Source organism: Nyctibius grandis, chromosome 7 (assembly GCF_013368605.1).
Source record: "Nyctibius grandis isolate bNycGra1 chromosome 7, bNycGra1.pri, whole genome shotgun sequence".
Taxonomy (NCBI): domain Eukaryota; kingdom Metazoa; phylum Chordata; class Aves; order Nyctibiiformes; family Nyctibiidae; genus Nyctibius; species Nyctibius grandis.
In genome coordinates, this window is record NC_090664.1 from 48,773,660 (window position 1) to 48,797,332 (window position 23,673).

Sequence of the window (23,673 nt, forward strand, 5' to 3'; positions counted from 1 at the left end):
ATAATACAGTTTTCATCTATTTTGCATGAAATACCAGCTTTCTTTCTGCACTTGAACATGTCTTCAGTTGTTGGAAGTCAGTATTTCTGCAGTTACACGTTTTTGTAATTTTTCCCAATGATGTGGTAAAGTCAATGTTCATAATTTTACAATCTGAAAATATTCTATCATCTGTAACAATGCATTTCAAATTCATTATTTAAAATCCTTAAAATGCTTCTTCACATTGAAGCTATACCTACTTCGCTATAATGTGGGCTTTTTTTTTTTCTGTCAGGGTGCAGATGCAGTTCGTCTATGGAATCTACATCAGATATTACTTTGTTTTGATTACGATTCAGACGAGAGTAATGAAGTCAAGGACTTGTTGCTTCAGTGTTTTATGAGTGTAAAACACATTAAAAAAGAAGAGGTAAGCAAACTTTTATGTTACTGTGATTTTATATGAGTGGGCTTTGGTTGATTTTAATGGTTTTGCATTAAGCCTTTTTTTACAGTACAATAGGCAGCAATACAAGACAAATCAGCTCTGACTCCAAGCAATAAGCAGCTGATATTTCATTTCATTTGGAAAGCCCTTTATTCCTATTTTTGACTTAAATATAAAAGTATCTCTCTAAATCATCACTCAAGTTCTTGTATCCTGAGGTAATAAGAACCAAGTGCTTTGCTTCCAGTGTATGTCCCTCAATACTTAAAACCATTCCCTGGTATAATTATCTTCTTTTATAGCTGTTTTTCTTTTACTGCAGACAGATAACTGTAGCAAAATAATTTTCCTTCTAAATGATTCCATTTAGAAGATTGCATTGCCATAGTCTGTTTTAAAAGTAGCATCAGAAGAACCCAACTTTACAGCGAAATGAGAATTATTTTATTTGACTACCTATATTTTTCTTGGTGAAGAATTACTGTATTGTAGTTTTTCATGTGCACCAAGACAGTAGTATCCAAGGTTTTTTTCTGGTTAGGTGACAAGACAACCTGACATTGGCTCTAAAGTTCTAACTCCTCCTTGCCTATTTAAAATACATGTATTGCCTTTCATGGAATATATCAACTTCTGTCACAAAATGAGCTCTGAGGTTGCTGCATGATTGTGGCACTATGGGCATATGGGGTTTTAAAAATGGTTGTAGGGAGTGAATTAGGTGAAATGTTTGATAGTCCCTGTTTTGGATACCTGACACTAAGGTTATTTTTCTTTTTTGTTACTTATGCATTGTATTTTAAGAGGTTTTAGTTTTGACTATAATTGGGATGTACTAAGGCAATGTGAGAGGTGGGAAAGGAAGGAGTGAAAACATGAATGGAAAGAGGGAAGACTGGGCAGACTTTATTGACTGCCTTTTGTCTTTAGTTTTATGTCCTTGGTATATTTCATTGTAGGTAATTTTTTGTCCTCCTGAAAAAGTGTGTACCTGTATGCATTCTTTATCACTGTACTTAAAATGCCTTAGCTGTATTTGATTCTGTATTAATTCTCTTCTGTTTTATTTGAATCCAATGCATCACTTAATACTTCATATAGGCACAGTAAATAATTGGGAATTATATATGTAAAAGGGAACTTCTATCTAGGCTTCAGAAGTTATTTTTTTCTTTCACATCTTGTGAGAATTTTAATATAACACATGTTAATTACTACACATAAGTTTTTCTAAGGAAGTTTGTGCCTTGAATCTCTGGGTGAAACATAGCCTTCAGTAGGAAACTTTTTTTTTTAATTTGGTGGAAAAAAAAAAAGCACTAATAATCAGATTTGGTACTGAATCTTCCTCCTGGCATATCAAAACACATCCCCTTTACTGCACAAGAATATGCAAGTTTGGTCACACTTTGCACATTTACTTTTCTGCCCAAACTTTTGCTCTTCCCTCCTCCTCGTGATTTCTGGTTTCTTGACATATTGTCACAGTTTCTTTTTCATATGCCTGTCTCTTTCTAGGTAGATATAGAGAGCGCCCTACTGCACTCTTTGCTCTGGCATATGATCATTAGTGGTTTAAATCCTTAATCCTGAATCCTTAGCTTTATGGCTAGAAGGATTGACTGAAAGTAGCAGCTCCCAGCTGGGTGTTGAATTTGCATTCTGTTAGTCCATCCATTCCTTTCTGATAAAGGTGAAAGATCTAAACCACTATTCACAAATACAGGCTCTTATTGATTATGGCCAATCTTCTCATCAGTTCTTTCCATTGAATTACTAGTATTGCGTGCCAGGCATCAATTCTGAGTGCTGAAAACTTTGAGTGGGCTTGGGAAGTGTCTTAACTGTCTCTTAATTTCAGAGAATACCTCTTTAATATTATTGATGTCTGTTTATTAGCCTAAACCTATTTACAAAAAGCTACAAAGGCTGTCAGCACAACTGACAGGTCCATAGTCATTGTTGCCAGGTTTAGTTCTGGACCTGATCTGCTTGTAAGATTATGATAGTGGGTAGAACTTGATAGAGTATCTCCCTTCTCAGTGCTTCCAGGACCTGAAAGAGCTTCAGGCTCTTCATCTCCAAGCCTGATAAGCTCTCACATGTAATCAAGGATGCTTTGGCCATTCTCAGGCTTCCTGTTAATTTTAATTTGTACCTATTTAGGAATACTCTGGGTTTGGTTTTGGGGAGGTTTTTTTGGTGGTTTTTTTTTTTTCACCCAAAAAGAGTTTAACATGGGAGGGAGAGGAAATAATAGTTGCTCCTCCTAATTCTTCTTCTGATTATTCCTAAGTAAGTAATGTTACTGAGCATTAATGTTAGAATTACAGTTTGAGGTTGGAAGGGACGTCTGGAGATCCTCTAGTTCAACACCCTTGCACAAAGCAGGGTCAACTAGACCAGGTTGCTCAGGGCCATGTCCAGTTGGGTTTTGAATATCTCCAAGAATGGAGACTCCACAACCTCTCTGGGCAACATGCTCCAGTGTTCAATCACCCTTACAGTAAAAATGAAAAAATAAAATTTAAAAAATATTCCTTATATTTAAGAGGCATTTCTTGTATTTTAATTTGTGCCCATTGCCTTTTGTCTCACTTCAGTGCCTGGTAAAATTATGGAGAAGGTTATCCTGGGAGTTATTGAAAAACACTTAAGAGACAATGTAGTCGTTGGTCATAGTCAGCGTGGGCTCACGAGAGGGAAGTCCTGCTTACCTGACTTAATTTCCTTTTATGACAAGGTCACCCATCTAGTTGACCAAGGAAAGCCAGTAGATGTGGGTTTTTTGGATTTTAGCAAAGTTTTTGTTACTGTCTCTCACAATATCTTTCGGGACAAAATGTCCCACACACAGCTAGAGAAGTACATAATACATTGGGTGAGCAATCAGCTGATGGGTCGGGCTCAAAGGGTTGTTGTAAATGGGTTACATCAGACTGGTGGCCAGCCACCAGTGGCGTTCCCCAGGGCTCAGTTTTGGGGCCAGTGCTCTTTAATGTTTTTATAAATTATCTGAATGCAGGAATCAAATATACATTAAGTTTGCTGATGATACTAAACTAGGAGGAGCTGTGGACTTCCCTCGAGGGTAGAGAATCCTTACAGAGAGATCTGGACAGACTAGAGAGCTGGGCAATCACCAACCATAAGAAATTTAACGGGAGCAAGTGCCGGATTCTGTGCCTGGGATGGGGTAATCCTGCTTATACATACAAATCGGGGGATGAGAGGCAGATGAGCAGCCCTGCAGAAAGAGATCTGGGGGTTTGAGTTGATGGCAAGTTGAATATGAGTCAAGAGTGTGCCCTGGCAGCCAAAAGGGTCAACTATGTCCTGGGGTGCATCAAGCACAGCATGGCTAGCTGGTTGAGAGAAGTGATTGTCCCACTCTACACCGCACTGGTGTGGCCCAACCTCAAGTACTGTGTGCAGTTTTGGGTGCCTCAGTATAAGAAGGACATCAAACTATTTGAGTGTGCCCAGAGGAGGGCAGGCCCTTATCATTATAGAATACTTCTTGAAGTCACAGCAGAGCAGAATGGACGTTGGAAAAAAATGCAGGCAGATATGTAATCTATGTGTTTATTTGTTTTGTGTTTCCTCTACAGTATAAATAACAATAATGCTTGAATTCTGATTAAAAACTAAGAATCTTATATTTTTTTCCTGCAACAATCTCATCTGTGCTTTTTAAAATTAAAGGTGTCATTTATTTTGATCTTTATGCTCTATATTTTCTGATTTTTGAAGTGGCTCTTAAATTGGGTATTCCTCTGGGATTTGACTTCCCTTTTTTCTCCCCTTTTCCCCTCTCAACAGGGAAGAAGATTCTTGAGCTTTTTGTTCAGCTGGAATGTAAACTTCATTAAAATGATACATGGAACTGTTAAAAACCAATTACAATTCTTTCCAAGGTATGCATTGCCGTTAGAGTTCTTAATGATCGTTAAGAGCTTGGCTAAAATCTTGTTTGTTTCACACTCTAAAATACTTAGTATATTGATAAAATATATCAGAATCCAGAGACCTTCAAATCTGCTGAATGTAACTACTGTATTGTTTCAGCAATTCCATTTAATAGTTGCTCTGTATATGCCTATGTGTACAATTATAGGCATAGTAAAATGCTTATTTAGCATTAACTAAAGCAAATGACTTTCATATAAACTGTGCTGCATTGCTAGCAGTGTTTGTGTGAGAATTGCTGGTCCATTTCTGCTTCTGTAATGTGTTTTATTTTTTCATATGAGCAACCTCTAATTTAATTTGGCACGATTCTATACAGAGACATTCTAATAGAAGTGACTTGCAGGATCATAGCCTGAGAACTTGACTGATGGATGAAAAACATGGATTTTTTTTTTCCTTTGATTATTCAGTGATATATTACAGAAGTAATTTTTCATACTAAAATCAGAGGCTTTCTAATGCTTTCAGTTAGAATAAAGTATACCTGTACATCTTTATAAAGAATTTAAGGCATGCATTGTGAGATAAATGATAAAATATCTGTGTAATGTTTTGACTTTCCCACCATAAGAGATATTGCCTGTGTTTTTTAATAGTGCTTGGGTTCATTAATTAACAATTAACTTTGTTTTTCCATAATTATCAGTGTAGACTTTCAAGATATTTGCTGCTTCTAAAAAGAATATTGATTCACAGAAGTAAGAGTAATATTGGTACTTATCAAAAACTTCATGTTATTACCTTTATGAATTGTACATAGATGTGGTTAGACTACTTGCTTGAAAGTGTTTCCCATATGTTAATACAGATCCTTGATGGAATACATTTCAGAAGTTTACTTCAGGGCCTGGAAGAAGGTGTCGGGAGAATTCTTAGAGGTAATAGTAATAGCATGCTTGAAATTTCGTTTGGATAGTTTTGAATGTCAAGGTGGAGAAGACACATGACTCTTCAACCTTGGAAAGGTTCCTAAGCAACCCTTAAGGAATTGTTGCCCGAAGGAAAGGGCCTCTTCAGCATTGTCAAGGAATAAGAGCATGTCATGCTTTGAGTGTTTGTTTGGTTGCATTTAAACACCTTTAATTTTGCTGCTGAGCTATTAGTTCACACAACTATGCATACACATGATGTTTTTAGTGAGCATGCTAGTTATCTGAGTTATTGAAGCTTTTATTCAGTATGTGCAAGTCTATGTATTTGATAGCTTAGATATTTGTCTCATTTTTGTGGATTTCTATGAAGATGGTCAAAAGCATAATTCAGCATCACAATAATGCTACAGCCAAATTTCAGATACCAAATAATTCTTATTTACCATTTGGAGGTGCTTTTGAATTCCAAACTTAGTTCTGAGAATCGTATTAATTGTATATTCTGAAATTTTGAAAGTCTGTCTAAGCAGGCAGAGGCCACTAGTATGGAAAAATTGGGCCAAGCAGAAGCCAAGCAAAATATAATATCAAAGACTATTTTCTGTTGGTTTTTTTGAGAAAAATATAAGTTGCTGCACAGCCTATAGTACTTATTATTGTTTTTTTGTGTGTTAACAATAGCGTGTATGTGTTTTTACTGTAGATACTTGAACATAACTGCATTCAAGATTTCATGCATCATGGAATTCATCTTCCCAGAAGTTCTCCTGTTCATTCTAAAGTTAGAGATGTAAGTTCCTGTAAAGCATGACATGAACTAGTAACATAAAAATCAGATCAGTTACTATAAAGTAGAAAACTTCCATTTCATACTAAAATGCTATACTAGGTCTGGCTGCAATGCAATTACTTTTCATCATAGCAGCCCATATGGTGCCATGTTTTGGATTTGTCAACTAAAATAGTGTTGATAACACTATTTGATAATAGTGTTTTGACTGTTGCTGAGCAGTATTTGCATGGTGTCAAGGCTTTCTCTTCCCCACTCTGTTTCCCTATTGAGTAGGCTGGGGATGAGCAAGAAGTTGGGAAGGGGCACAGCCGAGACAGCTGACCCAAACTGACCAAAGGGATATTACATGCCATATAACATCATGCTCAGCAATAAAAACTGAGGGGAAGTGGATTTTGGGGAGATAGCCATTGCTTGGAGACTGTCCGGGCCTTGGTCTGCCTGTGGGAGGTGTTGAGTGATTGCATTTGCATCACTTATTTTGTTGGTGGTTTTTTTTTTTTCTCTTCACTTATTAAACTGTCTTCATCTTGACCCATGAGTTTTCTTGCTTTTCTCTTCCAATTCTCTCCTTTACCCCACCAGGAAGGGAGTGAGTGAGTGGCTCTGTGGTGCTAAGCTGGTGACTGGGGCCAAGCCACCACAAATACTTCCTTAAAAAATAGCATATTTTGAGAAACAATATTAGAACAAATTTTAGGAGGAACCTGCTTATAGTTTTGCACCAGATTTGTACTTGGTGCTGAAAAGTAGAAATATAAGAGGATTTTCTAGAGTGCCAGAAATAGTAATAATATTTATGTGGAACCTCCTGTGTTCCAGCTTGCACCCATTGCCCCTTGTCCTGTCAAGGGATGTGACTGAGAAGAGCCTGGCTCCATCCTCATGACACTTGCCCTTTACATATTTATAAACATTAATGAGGTCACCCCTCAGTCTCCTCTTCTCTAAGCTAAAGAGACCCAGCTCCCTCAGCCTCTCCTCATAAGGGAGATGTTCCACTCCCTTAATCATCTTCGTGGCTCTGCGCTGGACTCTCTCTAGCAGTTCCCTGTCCTTCTTGAACTGAGGGGCCCAGAACTGGACACAATATTCCAGATGCGGCCTCACCAGGGCAGAGTAGAGGGGGAGGAGAACCTCTCTTGACCTGCTAACCACACCCCTTCTAATACAGCCCAGGATGCCATTGGCCTTCTTGGCCACAAGGGCACACTGCTGGCTCATGGTCATCCTGTTGTCCACTAGGACCCCCAGGTCCCTTTCCCCTACGCTGCTCTCCACCAGGTCTGTCCCCAGCTTGTACTTATACATGGGGTTGTTCTTGCCCAGATGCAGGACTCTACACTTGCCCTTGTTATATTTCATTAAATTTCTCCCAGCCCAACTCTCCAGCCAGGAAGGGAGTGAGTGAGTGGCTCTGTGGTGCTAAGCTGGTGACTGGGGCCAAGCCACCACAAATACTTCCTTAAAAAATAGCATATTTTGAGAAACAATATTAGAACAAATTTTAGGAGGAACCTGCTTATAGTTTTGCACCAGATTTGTACTTGGTGCTGAAAAGTAGAAATATAAGAGGATTTTCTAGAGTGCCAGAAATAGTAATAATATTTATGTGGAACCTCCTGTGTTCCAGCTTGCACCCATTGCCCCTTGTCCTGTCAAGGGATGTGACTGAGAAGAGCCTGGCTCCATCCTCATGACACTTGCCCTTTACATATTTATAAACATTAATGAGGTCACCCCTCAGTCTCCTCTTCTCCAAGCTAAAGAGACCCAGCTCCCTCAGCCTCTCCTCATAAGGGAGATGTTCCACTCCCTTAATCATCTTTGTGGCTCTGCGCTGGACTCTCTCTAGCAGTTCCCTGTCCTTCTTGAACTGAGGGGCCCAGAACTGGACACAATATTCCAGATGCGGCCTCACCAGGGCAGAGTAGAGGGGGAGGAGAACCTCTCTTGACCTGCTAACCACACCCCTTCTAATACAGCCCAGGATGCCATTGGCCTTCTTGGCCACAAGGGCACACTGCTGGCTCATGGTCATCCTGTTGTCCACTAGGACCCCCAGGTCCCTTTCCCCTACGCTGCTCTCCACCAGGTCTGTCCCCAGCTTGTACTTATACATGGGGTTGTTCTTGCCCAGATGCAGGACTCTACACTTGCCCTTGTTATATTTCATTAAATTTCTCCCAGCCCAACTCTCCAGCCTGTCTAGGTCTCTCTGAATGGCTGCGCAGCCTTCCGGAAAAACTTCTTTACGGTGAGGGTGACTGAACACTGGAACAGGCTGCCCAGAGAGGTTGTGGAGTCTCCTTCTGTGGAGACATTCAAAACCCGCCTGGACGCGTTCCTGTGTGATATGGTCTAGGTAATCCTGCCCCGGCAGGGGGATTGGACTAGATGATCTTTCGAGGTCCCTTCCAATCCCTAACATTCTGTGATTCTGTGATTCTGTATTACATTTGTTGATTTGTATTTAGATAATTACCTAATAATGTTCCTTTGTTCTTCACAGAGAAATGGGTTATTTATCTGTAATTGATAATTATATGGTGTCAAACTATGCTACTTTAAAAAGAGTTTTTTACTGTAACAAAAAATGAGTGATTGCTGTGAAACTGGCTCTCTAGCCATGATTTTATTTCTCAGTTGTAGATCTTTGTATAGATTTATTGAATCTATAAAGTTATAAAATGTGATATTTATTAGATCTATTTATTTTTTTATGATTTTTGAGACTTTTTAATAAAATATAGGGTCAATTAATATGCCTAGTTTTATCAGTTTCCATAGTACGGAAAACTCTTTAGTCTTATATAAATGATGAAATGAGACTACTCCTGCACACTTCTTGAATGTTGAAAGTACTGTTAAAAATTATTTTTGCGATTGGTTTGTTTGTTTTTCTCAGATGCTGAGTTATTTTCATAAACAAAGTAAAGTTCGTCAAGGAGTTGAAGAAATGCTCTATAGATTGTATCAACCTATCCTTTGGAGAGCACTGAAGGTAATTATCCCTTTCAGAATATAGGACTATCTTTCTCCAACTACGAAATTTTGGATCCTTCCCACATGTTTTTTATTTAATTATTGCTTTTAAAATAAAATGGGTATGGAAAAAAAAAATCAGTGTGTTTAGCATCTCAGCTGTAGCAGAGTAATTAGGCATAGTTTGCACAACAATATTCTAATCTGTTAATATAATTTACTTCTACAATTCAGTTTTGTTTACAGTTACACAGAGAGCTTTCCAGGGTTGCATTAGGCAGTGGGACCAACACTAAGTTTGGTCTTCTCATCTTCTTCTCAGTTCGGGAGCTTTGTGTAATCTTGTATTCTGTTTTTCAAGTTGTTTATGGAATGATCAGTGCTTTATTGATCAAAGCCAGAAATGTTTAGAGGATGATTTAGTCTCACCTTCTGATTAATTACCTGCCTTAGAATACAGCTGAATTAGTTTATTAGAGTATTAATTTAGAAAAGCTTTTATTGTAGTTTGGTTGTATGTACAGACATTCATGCTATGGATGTGCTTTTGATCAAGCATTCAAAATGAAATTTCTGACTTCTAGTACATTTCAAGTAAGTGTGTATGTCTTCCTGTGAATTGCATCCATAGACTAAAAGGTACCTACTGCAGTTTACCTGCTCAGTTACACTCTGTGATTAAGATGAGCCAAGCTTCCTTCTTTGTGCACAGCTTTTATTTTGTCTGAGGTTATGAAATTCCTCCAGTGAGAGCGTACACATAGCCATTTGTTACAGCCGAATTAAGTGCTCTTTAACATTTACTGAAGTTTCGTTTACTGATTGGTCATGTAGCATCTTCTCTAGCCATGAGAGAAGTATTTAAAAACTCTTATTAAAGTTGAAAGTATTTAAAATAGCTTTAAAAGTTGTTTAAAATGGATTTTAAGAGTTACAGGAAGGAGTTGAGAGCTGTTTGGTTTCAATAGAACCCTATGGTAGAAGTGGGAAGACAAACAGGTGCATCGCTAGACCAGTATCTTGTTTGGCCTTACATTAAGGATTGGATCCCATCCCTTTAGAATTTACATAAACAAGAATCCTTCTGGATGAAACATAAGTGTTCTCAGTGCAAGAGAATAATAGCTACGAAGCATGGCTTTCTTTAGTTTCTACATTTCTGTCTAAAAAGAATAGGGTTTTTAACTGATTTTTGATAGCATAGCAAAATTCCTTACTAGTGTCTCAGAAACAGTTTCAGAGTGGTTAGCAAAACAATGTATTCCACTCTTAAGGGAGTTGCTGTCTGTAAATGGAAGCTATAGTTCACTTTCCAAAGCCCAGGACTCAACTGAAATATGAGATTAGAGTAATTTGGCAGAACATTCTGTCAAACCTTATTATATCTGCATAGATTTGTTTGGAGAAATGTAACACAAAAGTTTGGCTTGAGGAAAAAAGGTCAATTATTGATTTCCAGCAAGATAGTGGGAGAAATTCCTGATTCCAGAAGTGGTTCAAATTTTTAACAGCTGCTCTTTGTAATTTTCACATCACTAAGGGTTCCATTGCTAGAACAAATCTGAATTTTAGCGAGATTTTTGGGGTGCTTTTTTTGTTAGTTGGGTTTTTTTTTTTTGTTTTGTTTTGATCTCGGCGACTTCTACAAATGTAGTTAAGCACTTTAAGCTTAGATGTTAACAGGCACATCATATAGGTCATGGAGAATTTGTTTTAATACAGCAGAATAGTCCAACTGTGGTGAACATAGAACTCAGAATGGTAAAGGGATGATTGTAAAAAATTGAATGCAGCAATTATATGAATTGTGTAATGATTCAGTGCAAGGAAGGGTTCTGAATTCCAAATGATTCAGTCCATGTTTGTGATTGGTGAAAGGAAATACGTGACTGAATGTCAAAATTCGGCAATTTATTTTTGGATAGGCTACTGTCTTGCTGTGTGACTCTTGTATAGTTATTTTTTCTTTTTCATATAGTACTGCTGAAGTATTTGGCATTTTTATGATAACTATTGCTGTGACTCAGAATCACCAGTAGTTTAAGATACAGAACTAATAAGGGAAGCTTATAATTGTCCTTACTGGTATGGATTCTGCTCCAAAGCTTGAAATGTCAGTTTAGTTTTAGATAACCAGTTTGATGCTCCTTTTCTAGCCAGTGTACAAATCCTTAATTTAATATAGTGAAGAATAAATCTTGTTCTAGAACACTGGTTACAAAGCAGCAGGGGAACTCACAGAAGGACTTCTTTACCCCTCTTTCTTGCAGAAAGGAAAAACACTTCAGTTGTAAGAATACAAAGGATTCCAGAACTGTTCGTGTTGAAACTACTTGATTTCATCTCTGAAATCTTTACAAATATGCATTCTCAGTTTAATGCATATTTCTCTGTTTCTTCTATTGCTTGTTTTACAAAAACTTAGATCGCACAAGCTTCCTTTGTGGCTTTTACCTACACATAGTTTATAAGCCTTTATGCGACTTTAAGTTTTTATAATATAAGCCCTTATGTAACTTCCTCTTTTTGCATGTCTTTGTTATGAAAAGTCAGTCTCATGCAAACATAGCAGAGACAGTTGTGCAGTGATTGCTTATTACTATAAGAAGCTATATAAATATAAAAATACGGATATTTATTGTGAGATAAGTAATGATTAAGCTATTTCTTATCAAGCTCAAAAAGTCAAGAACCACTCCTCCATGAATTCAAGCTGTTGAAGGAAATGATTCCTTTAAAGTAATGTGTTTGATTGTTTGGTTCTGGGTTTTTTTGGTGGTTTGTGTTTGTTTTTTTTTTTTTTTTTTTTTTTTTAACATCTCAAACTTTTAAACTTACTTTTACTGGGGAAAAAAGAGTGTTCTAAATAATTGGAAGTGAATTTCAGGACCTGTAAGACCAAATGAAACTTTTAAAGCTCTGAAAATTAACTGAACAAAAAAATTAAGATATTGTTTAAAAAGGTTCTGGAAGTTCCTCAGAATAGTACAAGCATAAAGGTAAAGAAACATTAGTCATTTAAATAACTGCTGGCTCCTCTTGCTTGGAAAAAGTGTGGAATAAACTAGGATATGAATTTAAAGTGCTAGATTCTACCTCTGTGAAAACATTTACTCTATTATGAGCTTGAATATGCAAATACATATGGGATAAATCCCAATTTATTAAAGGCAGGCATTTAAACTGTGGGTACTCACTTCAGAATTAAAGTGAGCTTAATGGAATTCAGTGTAATGTACTTAAAAAGTTTATGAAAATTAACGTTCTGGAATGGCCATGGTAGACAACGTCTAGGTTATTGCACAAAACCATACTTGAATTCATTTTCACGTGAAATATTAGTGCAGAAGAGCTATTTCACCCTGAATTCACATATTAGCTTGTTATGCGTTAATTCTTCAATATAGACAAGTGCAAAGTTAAAGGATTTTCTACAGCTTTATCGGATTGAATTAAGAATTATAATCTTTTCACTTTTAGATTGTTTGTGTTGTCCATGATAAATAAAGTAAAACACAAGTCCCTAACTGAAGAATGTATATATGGACTTTATTTGCCTTCGTATTATTAAATTTAGAATTGCTGTTAATTTTGTTGGCTCCAAGAATTTGGAATTTTTTGGTTCTACCCAGAGATGTGACCCACCATATGAGGATCGGTCCAGAAGGGAAATAAATAAATTGTAAATGATGTAATTGTTGCTCATTTCTTTTTTGTTTTTCTGTTTTTATTTGCCAGTGCCTTATTTAGTTCTAAATATTACGTGGTTATCCTCGTTTTTATTTTTTCTGCCTTTGATCTGAATATCTATTATGACAAGGGAAGAAGAAAATTGGATTATTAGAATAGTCAGGAGGTTCCCTGAACTGTCTGTTATCTTGCTGTTAAAATTAAGTCTACTTTGCTTGTTTTATTAGACTGTATATATATAGTCTCATATATATATATATATATATACACACATTTGTTTATTTTAACTTGGACCCAAAATCTGAACAAAATTCTTCCTTCCCTCTTCTGTCCATGAGAAGTGAGCACAGGCTCTTATCATTGTACTGCTGTCTTTGGTAAATAAAATATAGGCAGATGGTTAGATTTCAGGTTTCTGCCCAAGATACCTTGGATTTCATCTTCATTTCATTGCCTGCTCTCTTTTTCTATCCTTTAAAGAGTCCACAGGGCCAATTATTTTTCACTGACCGAGTGTCTAAATACACACTGTTTTCATTTTTCTTTACATTTGGGGTTCTACAACCAGTGAAATGTATAGTGTAAATGCACTGAAAGCTATTACAGATGGTAAAATGCCTGAGGGTTGTGAGGCTTGCCTTAGGTTTTTTTGATGAGCTGCCTGGAGCTCAGAACATGGTCCTATTACTTATGTGAATAGATGCAGAAGTGAATATGTTTATGTTGGATAAGTTGCTCTCCAGGCTTGCTGGTAGTTAAGTTTCTAAATATTGTTTTCTTGAAGAAATAGGCTTGAGCTTTTCAATTAAATCACCTGTCTCTTGACAGGCAATTAATTTAATTAAATCTGCTTGAATTCAAGATTCTTATATTCTGAAGAGGAACTTTAAGGTGACCAAGAGAAATCCCAACTGCTTTTAATTTATTCAGCATTACAGTACAGAGAGCAGAAGGGCTCTGACTGTGACTCTTCAGGGTCACTGAAGTTGATATGCCTTGAAAGCTGATTGTACTAATAACTGAGGTTTTGCTGAATGGGCAGAAATTTAAAGTAAAAAAAAATCGTATGTCACTCTAAGGTCTTCCATACATTTAAAAATTCATCTCTTCCATCTAAATTAAAAATACTAACTTGCTAGAAGTGTTTGGAGAGCAGTATTTGACAGGAAATGCCTTTTGATATTAGAAGTCTGTACTTACTGAAAAAATATTTTTTTCCTTCATTGTAACAGGCCAGAAACTCAGAAGTTCGATCAAATGCAGCATTTTTGTTTGTTGATGCTTTTCCTGTTCGTGATCCCAGTTTTAACACTGAAGAGATGGACAATGAAATTCAGAAACAATTTGAAGAACTTTTTGTAAGTTTTAATGAAAATAAAATGTTAAAAATGGAACTTTCATCAAAATATCTTAAAAATAAACTATTGATGCAATTAAAATTTATGAAATTTCAGGATAGTATTCATGGTGTTGCAGAAAATACAAAAATAAACTAATATTTTAGATTTCTGTAGTATGTTGACAACAGATGGCATGCACAGTTTTCAACTCTGAAAAGGAAATATTTGGAATCGTTATTCATTAATCTGTGATTTAAAGATGCTTTTGAAAAACTTGATGCATGAGTAATGGATATTGATCCTTACTTAACCTAGTATTGATGAAGAGAGCTTTATATTTAATATGTAAGCATTCAATGGAAGTTTAGTACTGTATTACTAAATACTTCTGAAATGAAGTATAGTGGAGATAAGAACCTACAAAACTCTTTACCCTTCTAGATGGGTGAGAATGGGCATAGTATTTTCATTAAGAAAATGTTTGGGAAATCCTGAGTATGGTCTTTAAAAATGTAAACATCAGATAATTGAATGAATTTCTAAGTTTTTATATTGTTTCATAGGAACAGTGGCCAGCGTAAACTCATATGTAAATAGAAGTCTAAATCTTCTTAATTCAGTCAAAGATGCAAGACTTAATGTGAGCCATTTTTTAAAAAACTATTTCAAAAGTCCAATTAAAAAAATTGGCCAGTACTTGTCTTAATTTTGCTTTCGATTTAAATTTCCTAGTTTGCTTCGTAATAAAATGCCTTGAGGGAATATTAATATTACATTTCTTTCATAGTATGACAATTTGCGTAATGATTAAAAGGTAATGGAATGCTATTTGTTTATGATGGGTTAATGTGAAACAGCCGTAGAGTCACAATAATGCAGATACTCACATTATTATTCTTCTGTTTGTTTTAGAGTCTCTTAGAAGATCCTCATCCAGTTGTCCGCTCTACAGGGATCCTCGGAGTTACTCAGATAACATCCAAATACTGGGAGATGATTCCTCCAACAATTCTTGCTGATCTTTTAAAAAAACTAACTGGAGAGCTGGCATGTGATATAACATCTGCTGATGTTCGATGCTCTGTTTTTAAAGTAAATTTTTTTTTCTAAATTTAAAATCATGATTGTCATTTTAATATTTTACTTAATGCACAGGTTTCTAGTGTAGGACACTTTAAGTCAAGGAAATTACTTATTCTGCAAAATGACATACACAATAAAGTTCCTAATACATGCAAGTTTTGCACATGTGTTCTAAAAGCCACACACTTGGAATGAACAAATGCTTTTTAAAATAGTGACTGGCTTTGTGACTCTCAACCACTTTCCATTTCTAGTCTTATATACATTGTTTGTACCTGATAATTTAGTTATTTTAGGTAGTAAAAGTTGTGCTTAGACTTGAAAATGCAGGCAGGTTCCAGTATGTTCCCATCCCTAGACATGCGCAATCATGTTATGATTTTGTACCACACTTTGTGTTTCTGAGGTTTGTATGATTATAGTTACATACTGGTTTTTTGGGAATGCCGGCCTCCCATGCATTGTTTGGTATGTTAGGAGTAGCTCATCTACATCTTTCTGGCATCTGGTAAATAACTAATATCCTGAGCAGAAAAATGAATTCCTTAAGCAGTGTTTTCACTTAAAAATTTTGTGTGTCAATTCAGCGTTAATTTGGAGCTATCTTCCTGTTAATCCTCACTTGCTCCACTACAGCTGCATGGGAGTCTATACTGGATAAGCAGAAACTGCTGATTTAAAAATAACTTGGCAAAAAGAAATGTATATTTTTAAACTGAAATCAGCAGAGTTTAGGGAGCTTGTATTGCTGCCACAAAAAGTACTTGATGCTGTGCCCTCAGGTGGAAGGCAAGACCGTGGCCCCAGTGTAGATCTGAAGCTGCTTCATCTGAAATGAGTTTGCTGTTCACTGGAAATTTGAAATAAACGTATCAATTTTTACTGAAGAATATTACAAGAAAAATACGCATGCACAGTGTCTGTCCCTACATAATTTAACCTTGGAAGTGTCATGGTCCAGTTCAGTTTTTAGCTGCATCTTTTTGCAAATCTACTCTACGTTTTTTGTTTTTTTTTTTTTTTTTTTTTAGCATAATCTTTTTTTCTTGCAGTGCCTACCGATAATTTTGGACAACAAACTAAGTCATCCATTACTGGAACAGCTCCTGCCAACAGTCAAACACAGTCTTCATGACAATTCAGAGAAAGTGCGAGTGGCTTTTGTTGATATGCTGCTGAAAATTAAGGCTACCAAGGCTGCTAAGGTAGGATAAGTGACACTTGATAATTAGGAAGGAGGAGATTAAAATCAAGGTATTTATTTAAGAAAAAAATTACCTTTGAGACTACTGCAGTATTCCTAAAAGGAAAAAAAAATCATGCTTAATGTAGTAATACTCTTAATTTAATTTTTTACCTTCTTCATATATTTAAGCATATAATTGAATTTGTTTCTAAGACTTGTGGATTCTGTTGCTATTAGTCACTTCTGTCCATTTTAAAGCTTTTGATCCAAATATGGGCAGTAGTATAGAAATACTTCTTTCCAGTGATTTTGTGAATTCTACTGAAATCATTGTGTCCATGAAAAATATTTTAAAATAAGTAAGTAAATTGTAACTAGTCCTGGTGAGCTTTCAGCCTTTCCATAGCTGTTCTTCACAGAAAAATTAACTATATGAGAAAGTACTGTGTCTGGATATTACTATGGCAGAGATTTTATAGACATGCTGGAAAGTTTGCTTTGTAGTTGAGCAAGTACACTCATCTTTTCCTCTCCCCGACATTTTTCACTAGTTTGGGGTGATTAGTAGGCCCAGTGGCATCTCTGTGCTTGCCTGCTTTTTTCCAGTGGCTGCTGGTATCACAAGCACTCAGCAGATCTTTTTCTCAGCATGTTTCTGTCTTCCCTGCCCTCTCGTGGCCATGGCTGGGCAGAGCAATCGGTACGCCCACACTTCAGCTGGCTACCTCAAGTCAGGACTCTCACCTTCTAAATGCTTAACGCCTTTACCGAATTGCTTTTTTACTTTTATTTACCTGTTTTTATAATTTCTATTTGTCTTTTGTGGGCATGTCCTTCACGATTTTGCTGTCTTTTTATAGTGATTTTGAACGAACTTTGTGTTCTGCTGTGGACTCTTATTTAGGGTGATAATGTCCAGCCTTAGGCATTATAGCATCTTTGAGTGTTTTCTCCACTCTCTGCTGTTAATGGTTTCCTAATTTCAATTTTATATTTTATTTTAGTCATGTTTTTGTCTCTTGATAAGCCTAATTATTAGGACATGCTTATCGTGTGCTAGACACATACACTATATGAGGTCATAGGTACATACCTCTGTTGTTGAGGACAGAATTAAATAAATACTTGGTTTGTCAGATTTTTAAGGCTTCAGTGCTCAAAGAATACATCTATCCCTAACACGAGAATTACCTCCTTGACAAACGTGTGCATTCCAGCATTGATGACAAGACCTCAAACATATTTTGAGATTAGACCACCTCAGTACCTTCCAAATTCCCCAAAATATGCTCAGAAGAGAAGATAAATGGGAGGTGATTTTGGAATTGATAGCTTCTGGCTTCTTGCTCACAGGTTCAGAGTAAGGATTACAATAATGCAACAGCAAGTTTGGTACTTCCATAATACATACCTCAATGCATTGCTTAGGCAAGTCCACAGAAAATGTGAAATGGAGACAAACACTGCAAGCACGAGGTATTATCATTCAGACTGTCAGCACAAAAAGTTTCCAGCAGGGTCCTAGTAATGTTTTGCAGATGTCTTGAGTTTAACAATGTGCAGCTGTAGCTTTACTTAAACAATTGGTTCTGGTTGTTAAGGTTATTGGAGATAACTGGAGGAGGCAATTCAGATTTATAAAGTGGTAGTACTCTAAAAGATGGCTTTTTTCCTGAAGTTTTTGCTTCAGCAGGTTCTAAAGCCGGGCTTTACCAGGTAAAACTGCGGTAGAATGGCAGACGTATCACTGTGACACTGGACCTTGCGCTGATGCCTGTGTGTTAGGAGATGTATCACTTGGTTCCCAGAATCAGCAGAAACAACAGATCATGGAACTGTTGTTCTTCAAGTGTTGGACTCTGAAATCTTAATCATGATTTCAGTCGTATTCTTGTATTATGATTTAATAATACTCAACAAGCATATTCCCCTAATAATCGGATTACGTGTCATTTTTGTAATTTATGTATTTTTTAATATTAATTTCTACATCACTCTGTAACCTCACAGTCGCTCAGCACTTCTTTACTAAGTTTCTTCTACTAAGTTTTAACTCTTCATAAGATATGATATGCAAGTATAATTTAGAGGACTGATACCTAATAGTCATGATTTGATCCATTAATATCAGTTATCTGTATAGTAAAATACAAAAAAGGGGTTTTTTTTAAGCTTCTATTAAGCAACAATGCTTTAAATCAATTTTTTAATGTTACTTTGTGTACAGTCTTTTAAAAACAAAGTGTTCATGCTGCTGTTAAATGTATAAAAAAAATCTTGTTTGAAAGTTATTTGTAATTCAGTATGAAAGTTCAAGCAAACAATCTTTTTGGCTTTCCTGAATTATTCTGGATCTGCTGCCATCAAAGACAGAGGAAAAAGATAATTCTCAGCTTCAGGGATTTTTTTAGGTATTAGTTTGTTCTTCAGGCATAACAGGTATCTTCCATCCACTCTGTGCTGTATTTTTATGTAGTAAAAGATTTGGATCTTCTAAAGGAAGGATCAGGTTTACATAAAAGAAAAAAAAATCCTAGTAAGTGTTAGAGGTTTTGTCAGTAGCTTCCTGTTTATTTAAAAACTAATATGTATCTCTGGCAAGTCCTGGGATTACTTTAATGCTTACTCAAAGAACCCTTTTTTTATAATAATAGGGATTCTAGTAGGGATGCCCATAGTTTGCAATCACAGGGGAATTAGCTGCTGCAAATATTTCTACTCAAGAATAAAATAATATTTGACAATGCCAAGAAACCCTTTTTTTGGTTGTTTGTTTTTTTACCTGAAAGTGCACAGCATAATTAATTCAACACCTTCTCACAAAAATTACATATGTGAGTAGTGTTACTGCTGGCATAACAAGCTGTTTATTCTTTCTGAATTTCATAGCTTTCGATTACTGTGTTACAAATAAACTAGAGCTCTGCTAACAATGGGATGCACTTATGGTTTGGGATGGTTTCAGAAAGGGTCTTGTTCTATACAGATTTTTAGGGTGTATACCGTACTTGTAGGTAGTTTGGTCCTACTTTGTCCTATGATGAGAATATGAAGCATGGCACATAATGACAAATAATTATATTTTGTGGTGATACCCTTGTAGAGTAAATAAGTCTTCCCTATACCTATGGAATTGCATTAACATTACAGGCATATTGAGCTGCAATTGCTTGAACCAGAATTTTACTGATCTGTCAGAGATACCGGCAGATTTAGAGGTGCATCAGAACAGTAAAGTAGCATTGTTGCAGCAATATGTGACCTCAAGTAAATGCTGGTGTTTTGGTAAAAATTAAGAAGGCTCATGCTTTTCTGCTAAACGCTATTGACATTTGTTGAGATTTTTGATGTGGACAATGCTTAACAAAGTTGATTGGTTTTTCCTCTTCATTTTTTTAACCTCTTTAATATCTGTTTCTGGCTTTAAAAAGTTCTGGAAAATCTGTCCCATGGAGCATCTTCTGAGTCGTCTTGAAGTTGATTCACGGCCTGTGTCACGACGCATAGTGAATCTCTTATTCAACTCTTTTTTTCCCATCAACCAACCTGAGGATGTGTGGTGTGAGCGCTGTGTTACTCTAATCCAGATGAATTCAGCAGCAGCTAGAAAGTTCTATCAATATGCTTATGAATATACTGCCCCCACCAATATAGGTAAAGTACAAAACCTTATGAGTCTTTGGAAATGCTAATGTCGCACCATGTAATTGCTTTTTAAATTTTTTCTCTAACAGTGGTACATTGTTGCTAGATCTTTCAGTTTTAATATAATATTAGTTTGTAGTTTTAGAAATTCTTGACACCAGCAATGAACCCTGCTGACAACGGTCATAAGCTTTTTCAAAAATGAAGAGATGAAAGTTTTTAATTTCTGCTTTTAGGTGCTGTTCTATACTCTAGCTGGTGTTGTTATGTGGTCTTTCTCTTCCCCTTTCTCTTCACATGCACCTTAAAACTATCTAAGTCGATATTTATTTATCATGCAGAAATAGTGAAATAAAATACCCTGGTGTCTCAAGTGGTTTGAGATCTTTATGTAGAAGATTCTATAGGCGGTGAAAAATACTTTTGCCTGATACTCTGATTATATGGGATTTGTGGATTAGTAGTATTTTGAAGTGGCTCAGAGAAAATCTAAAAAGCCCTCCTTCCTATTAAAAGCTTCAGAAGCTTTCAGTGAAAAGGGTATGTACTGCACAGAGTATAGCTGCTTTCTGTAAAGTGCTATTGAGACAAGTAAAATCAGGAAAATTTTGTTTCAGAGGATTTCTGATACCATAAAAAACAAAGTAGTCAGCATGGAGTGACTCGGGTGAAATGCCCAAGCTGTTGCCCCTTGACCGATCATGTTGCCTTGGTAAGGTAGTTTTGAAATAGCATGTGCTAGTGTATTTCAGCTAGTCATACTTTCACCAGAGTGGATATAGCCCTTTCACTTTTATCTAGAGATGAGCTCCTCATTAAGGAGTGCAATGGTTAGGCTACTACATCTTTTATAAATAATTGGAATTGACATTGGAGGGGATGTATTATTGAACAGAGGTCATTAAATTAATAGCTGTACCAGATGAATGTAGGAGTTGTGGGAGCTTCCTCTGATCCTGATTTGCTAAGGTGGTGGTGGTTTTTTTTTTTGAGTAGACTTTTTTTAACAATAAAATTGTACAACCTGGCGATAATGTTGCCATTTCTTCTTCATACTTGAGGATATAAAACATTTTTAATTTTTCTATTTCCTTTTACCAGGAAATTTTATCTTTTTTTCCCTAGTTGTTTCTGATTCTGTTGCCTGCTTTTCAGACTGGCTTTCCAGCATTACACTTAGAAACATTTACCAGCAACATTCTTAACAAATAGTAAATGTCTGCTTTATTCTTATTATATTTAAATGTAGCTAAATTGATGCTTACTATTCGGCGCTGCTTGAATGCCTGCATCCAGAAAGCGATGAAAGAGAGTCTTCATAATAGTGATGATGATGGTGATGATGATGATGATGAAAGTGAAAAGGAGAATACAAGTGTAAGAAAGTCCACTTTATGATAAGTTCTGGTAACTTTTTTTCTGTGGTGCTTAATTTGAGAAATAGGCAGTTAATGATACGACAGAAATCTGAAGGAAAGCACTTGGACATCTGTGGAATTAGGAGGGGAGAACTGCCATTATGGTGTTTTCATGCCATGCAATAGCAGAAATTTGATGAAGTAGCTAGAATAAGATAGAAGGAATACGACACGTATTTTAAACGAATACTTCCCTAATTCCAGTACTAATTATAAATTGGTTTGATTCTGCAATTAAATTATTCAAAAAATTAATGTTGCAAGATGACTCAAGTTACATATATATAGTAAGAATGAATAGTGGAGTTCATGTTCTACAACAAACACAATGCCTTTGTGAAATTGGTAGAAGGATTTTCAGGTTTTTTTTAAACTTTATTTTAACCTAAACTTATATTTGAGAATATAATAGATGATATCATCTAAGTGTTTGTATTTCAGGTGTTGAATAATGTGTTGTCAATAAATGATGTGGCCAGCATGGCAAGTTTATTGGAGATTATTGTAATTCTCTGGAGAAGTATTCACAAAGCACTAGATCACAATGAAGATGCCAAAGATTATGCCATCAGAAAATTTGCTTCTGTACTTCCTGAATATTTTAAAGTATTTAAGGTAAAGAAAGCCTAGATTTTCCTATAAGTGCTTAGTATTTTCTTCAGATGCTTTCAGGTGTTATGTCTTGCATCTATTTTCATGGCATTAAGAATTCTTTTTCATTCTTGCTATAAACCATAAACAATAGCAAGTTTCTTGGAATTCCATAAATGGGTAGAAGCTATTCTCCCATTGCAGTATCTGACTGATGAACCATTATCTAGTCAGCACAGAAATACTTATGCAATAAATTGCTCTCCTTGGAATGTTTTTATAAGATTCCATTCTTTTGAATGTTTTTGGAACTTTTGGAAATCAGTAACTGAATATGTGCCATTGCAGAATAAATACTCCGTATAGATGAGAGTCCACATGTTTTTCTACCTGCTACCCCCAAACCCTTCCACCACCACCACTTACTGCGTTCCAGCTGCTGGAACAGGCAGCTGAAGCAGCTGAGGCTCCTTTTGCACTTTCTTGTGATCAGTTTCTGCTAATTTGATTCTACTCTCTAAAGATCTTTTGATGCACTTATTTATTGTTTGGATTTGATATAAGCAATTAATTAAAATCAGTCATTTTCATATTTTCAGTCTCCTTGATCTGTTTAATTGTTCTAGTGTTATTCTTCAGGATGCGCTCTTTTGATAGTGGCTGAGAGTATCTGCTGCACCCTGTAGTGCATTTGGAAGGATTTTCTACTGGATGTCTTTTTTTGTTTATGGCTTTTGATGATGAAGTATACTGAGTTACGCTGGCTGTTATATTTAAAAACACTCAAGTTTGCTTTAGATAATCAGGGAGTGGAAAGCAATTCATTGCTACATAATATTCTGCAGCACAGATATACCAAATGCTCTCTCTACCCTGAAAGCATTTGGAAATTGTCAAAGACATTCCAAATCTTTTTTGGTAGAGGATATAATATCCCTCTTGAAAGGTTCTGGTGAGCAGACAAGATATCCAGCTTTAGCAAGCAACCTCTTTGACTTTGATATTCTTACAGTGAGTAAGCAGCTTGGATCTAAAAAGACCTGTCATCAGAGGCTTAGTTTCTAGAAGACTACATATTGAAGCAGCACGTCTCTTTCCTGAAAAGCTACAAATATATTTTTAAATGTTCTTTTAAAAATTATTTTTAAAAGATTTTAGCTCTTCAAATGTCTAAGTAGGTAGTAATTTCATGATTGTATTCATGAGGCTTGGGCATACAGATATACCATTTTTGAAGAGTCTTTCACATAGATTGGTTTCTATATAATCCGAGTGAGACTATGTCATGGTCTAGACCTTCTATTAGAATCTGTTGTAACGACTGGTAGTACATTTTCCAGTACCATTGTTATATAAACACCCTTTCCTTTAGAGTTTTTTTTATAAAGTTCTGATGTGAATGAATATTCATTTAAGGCACTAGTTACTGGAGAGTTGCACTTAAATGGTGTCATGATTGTGCAATTAAATATTAGCCTCTACTAAAAAGAAAAAATGTAAGCTAGAGCTGTTATTTCTTTTGCAATGGTTATTAATCTAATGGGGCCATAATTATCCATGGTAGTTGTTCTGACAGTTTGTCAGAAAGCTGAACGATAGGATAATTGATGATTGACCTCTGAAAATCGGAATCGGAAGTTTCAGATTGCAAGCCACATGTTGTTATGA

At 36.0% G+C, this 23,673-nt stretch overlaps 1 protein-coding gene across 1 annotated transcript in view; it reads left to right on the forward strand.

The window, feature by feature from the left end:
• Positions 1-23,673, forward strand: part of NCAPG2 (non-SMC condensin II complex subunit G2) — a 49,450-nt gene that overhangs the window by 6,845 nt on the left and 18,932 nt on the right. The window contains exons 7-17 of the mRNA XM_068405211.1: positions 278-412; positions 4,253-4,347; positions 5,211-5,280; positions 5,978-6,064; positions 8,976-9,071; positions 13,975-14,100; positions 14,995-15,174; positions 16,218-16,370; positions 19,783-20,005; positions 21,246-21,373; positions 21,856-22,029. Of these exons, the coding sequence (XP_068261312.1) occupies positions 278-412; positions 4,253-4,347; positions 5,211-5,280; positions 5,978-6,064; positions 8,976-9,071; positions 13,975-14,100; positions 14,995-15,174; positions 16,218-16,370; positions 19,783-20,005; positions 21,246-21,373; positions 21,856-22,029 (1,467 nt within the window). The remainder of the gene's footprint in view (positions 1-277; positions 413-4,252; positions 4,348-5,210; positions 5,281-5,977; positions 6,065-8,975; positions 9,072-13,974; positions 14,101-14,994; positions 15,175-16,217; positions 16,371-19,782; positions 20,006-21,245; positions 21,374-21,855; positions 22,030-23,673) is intronic.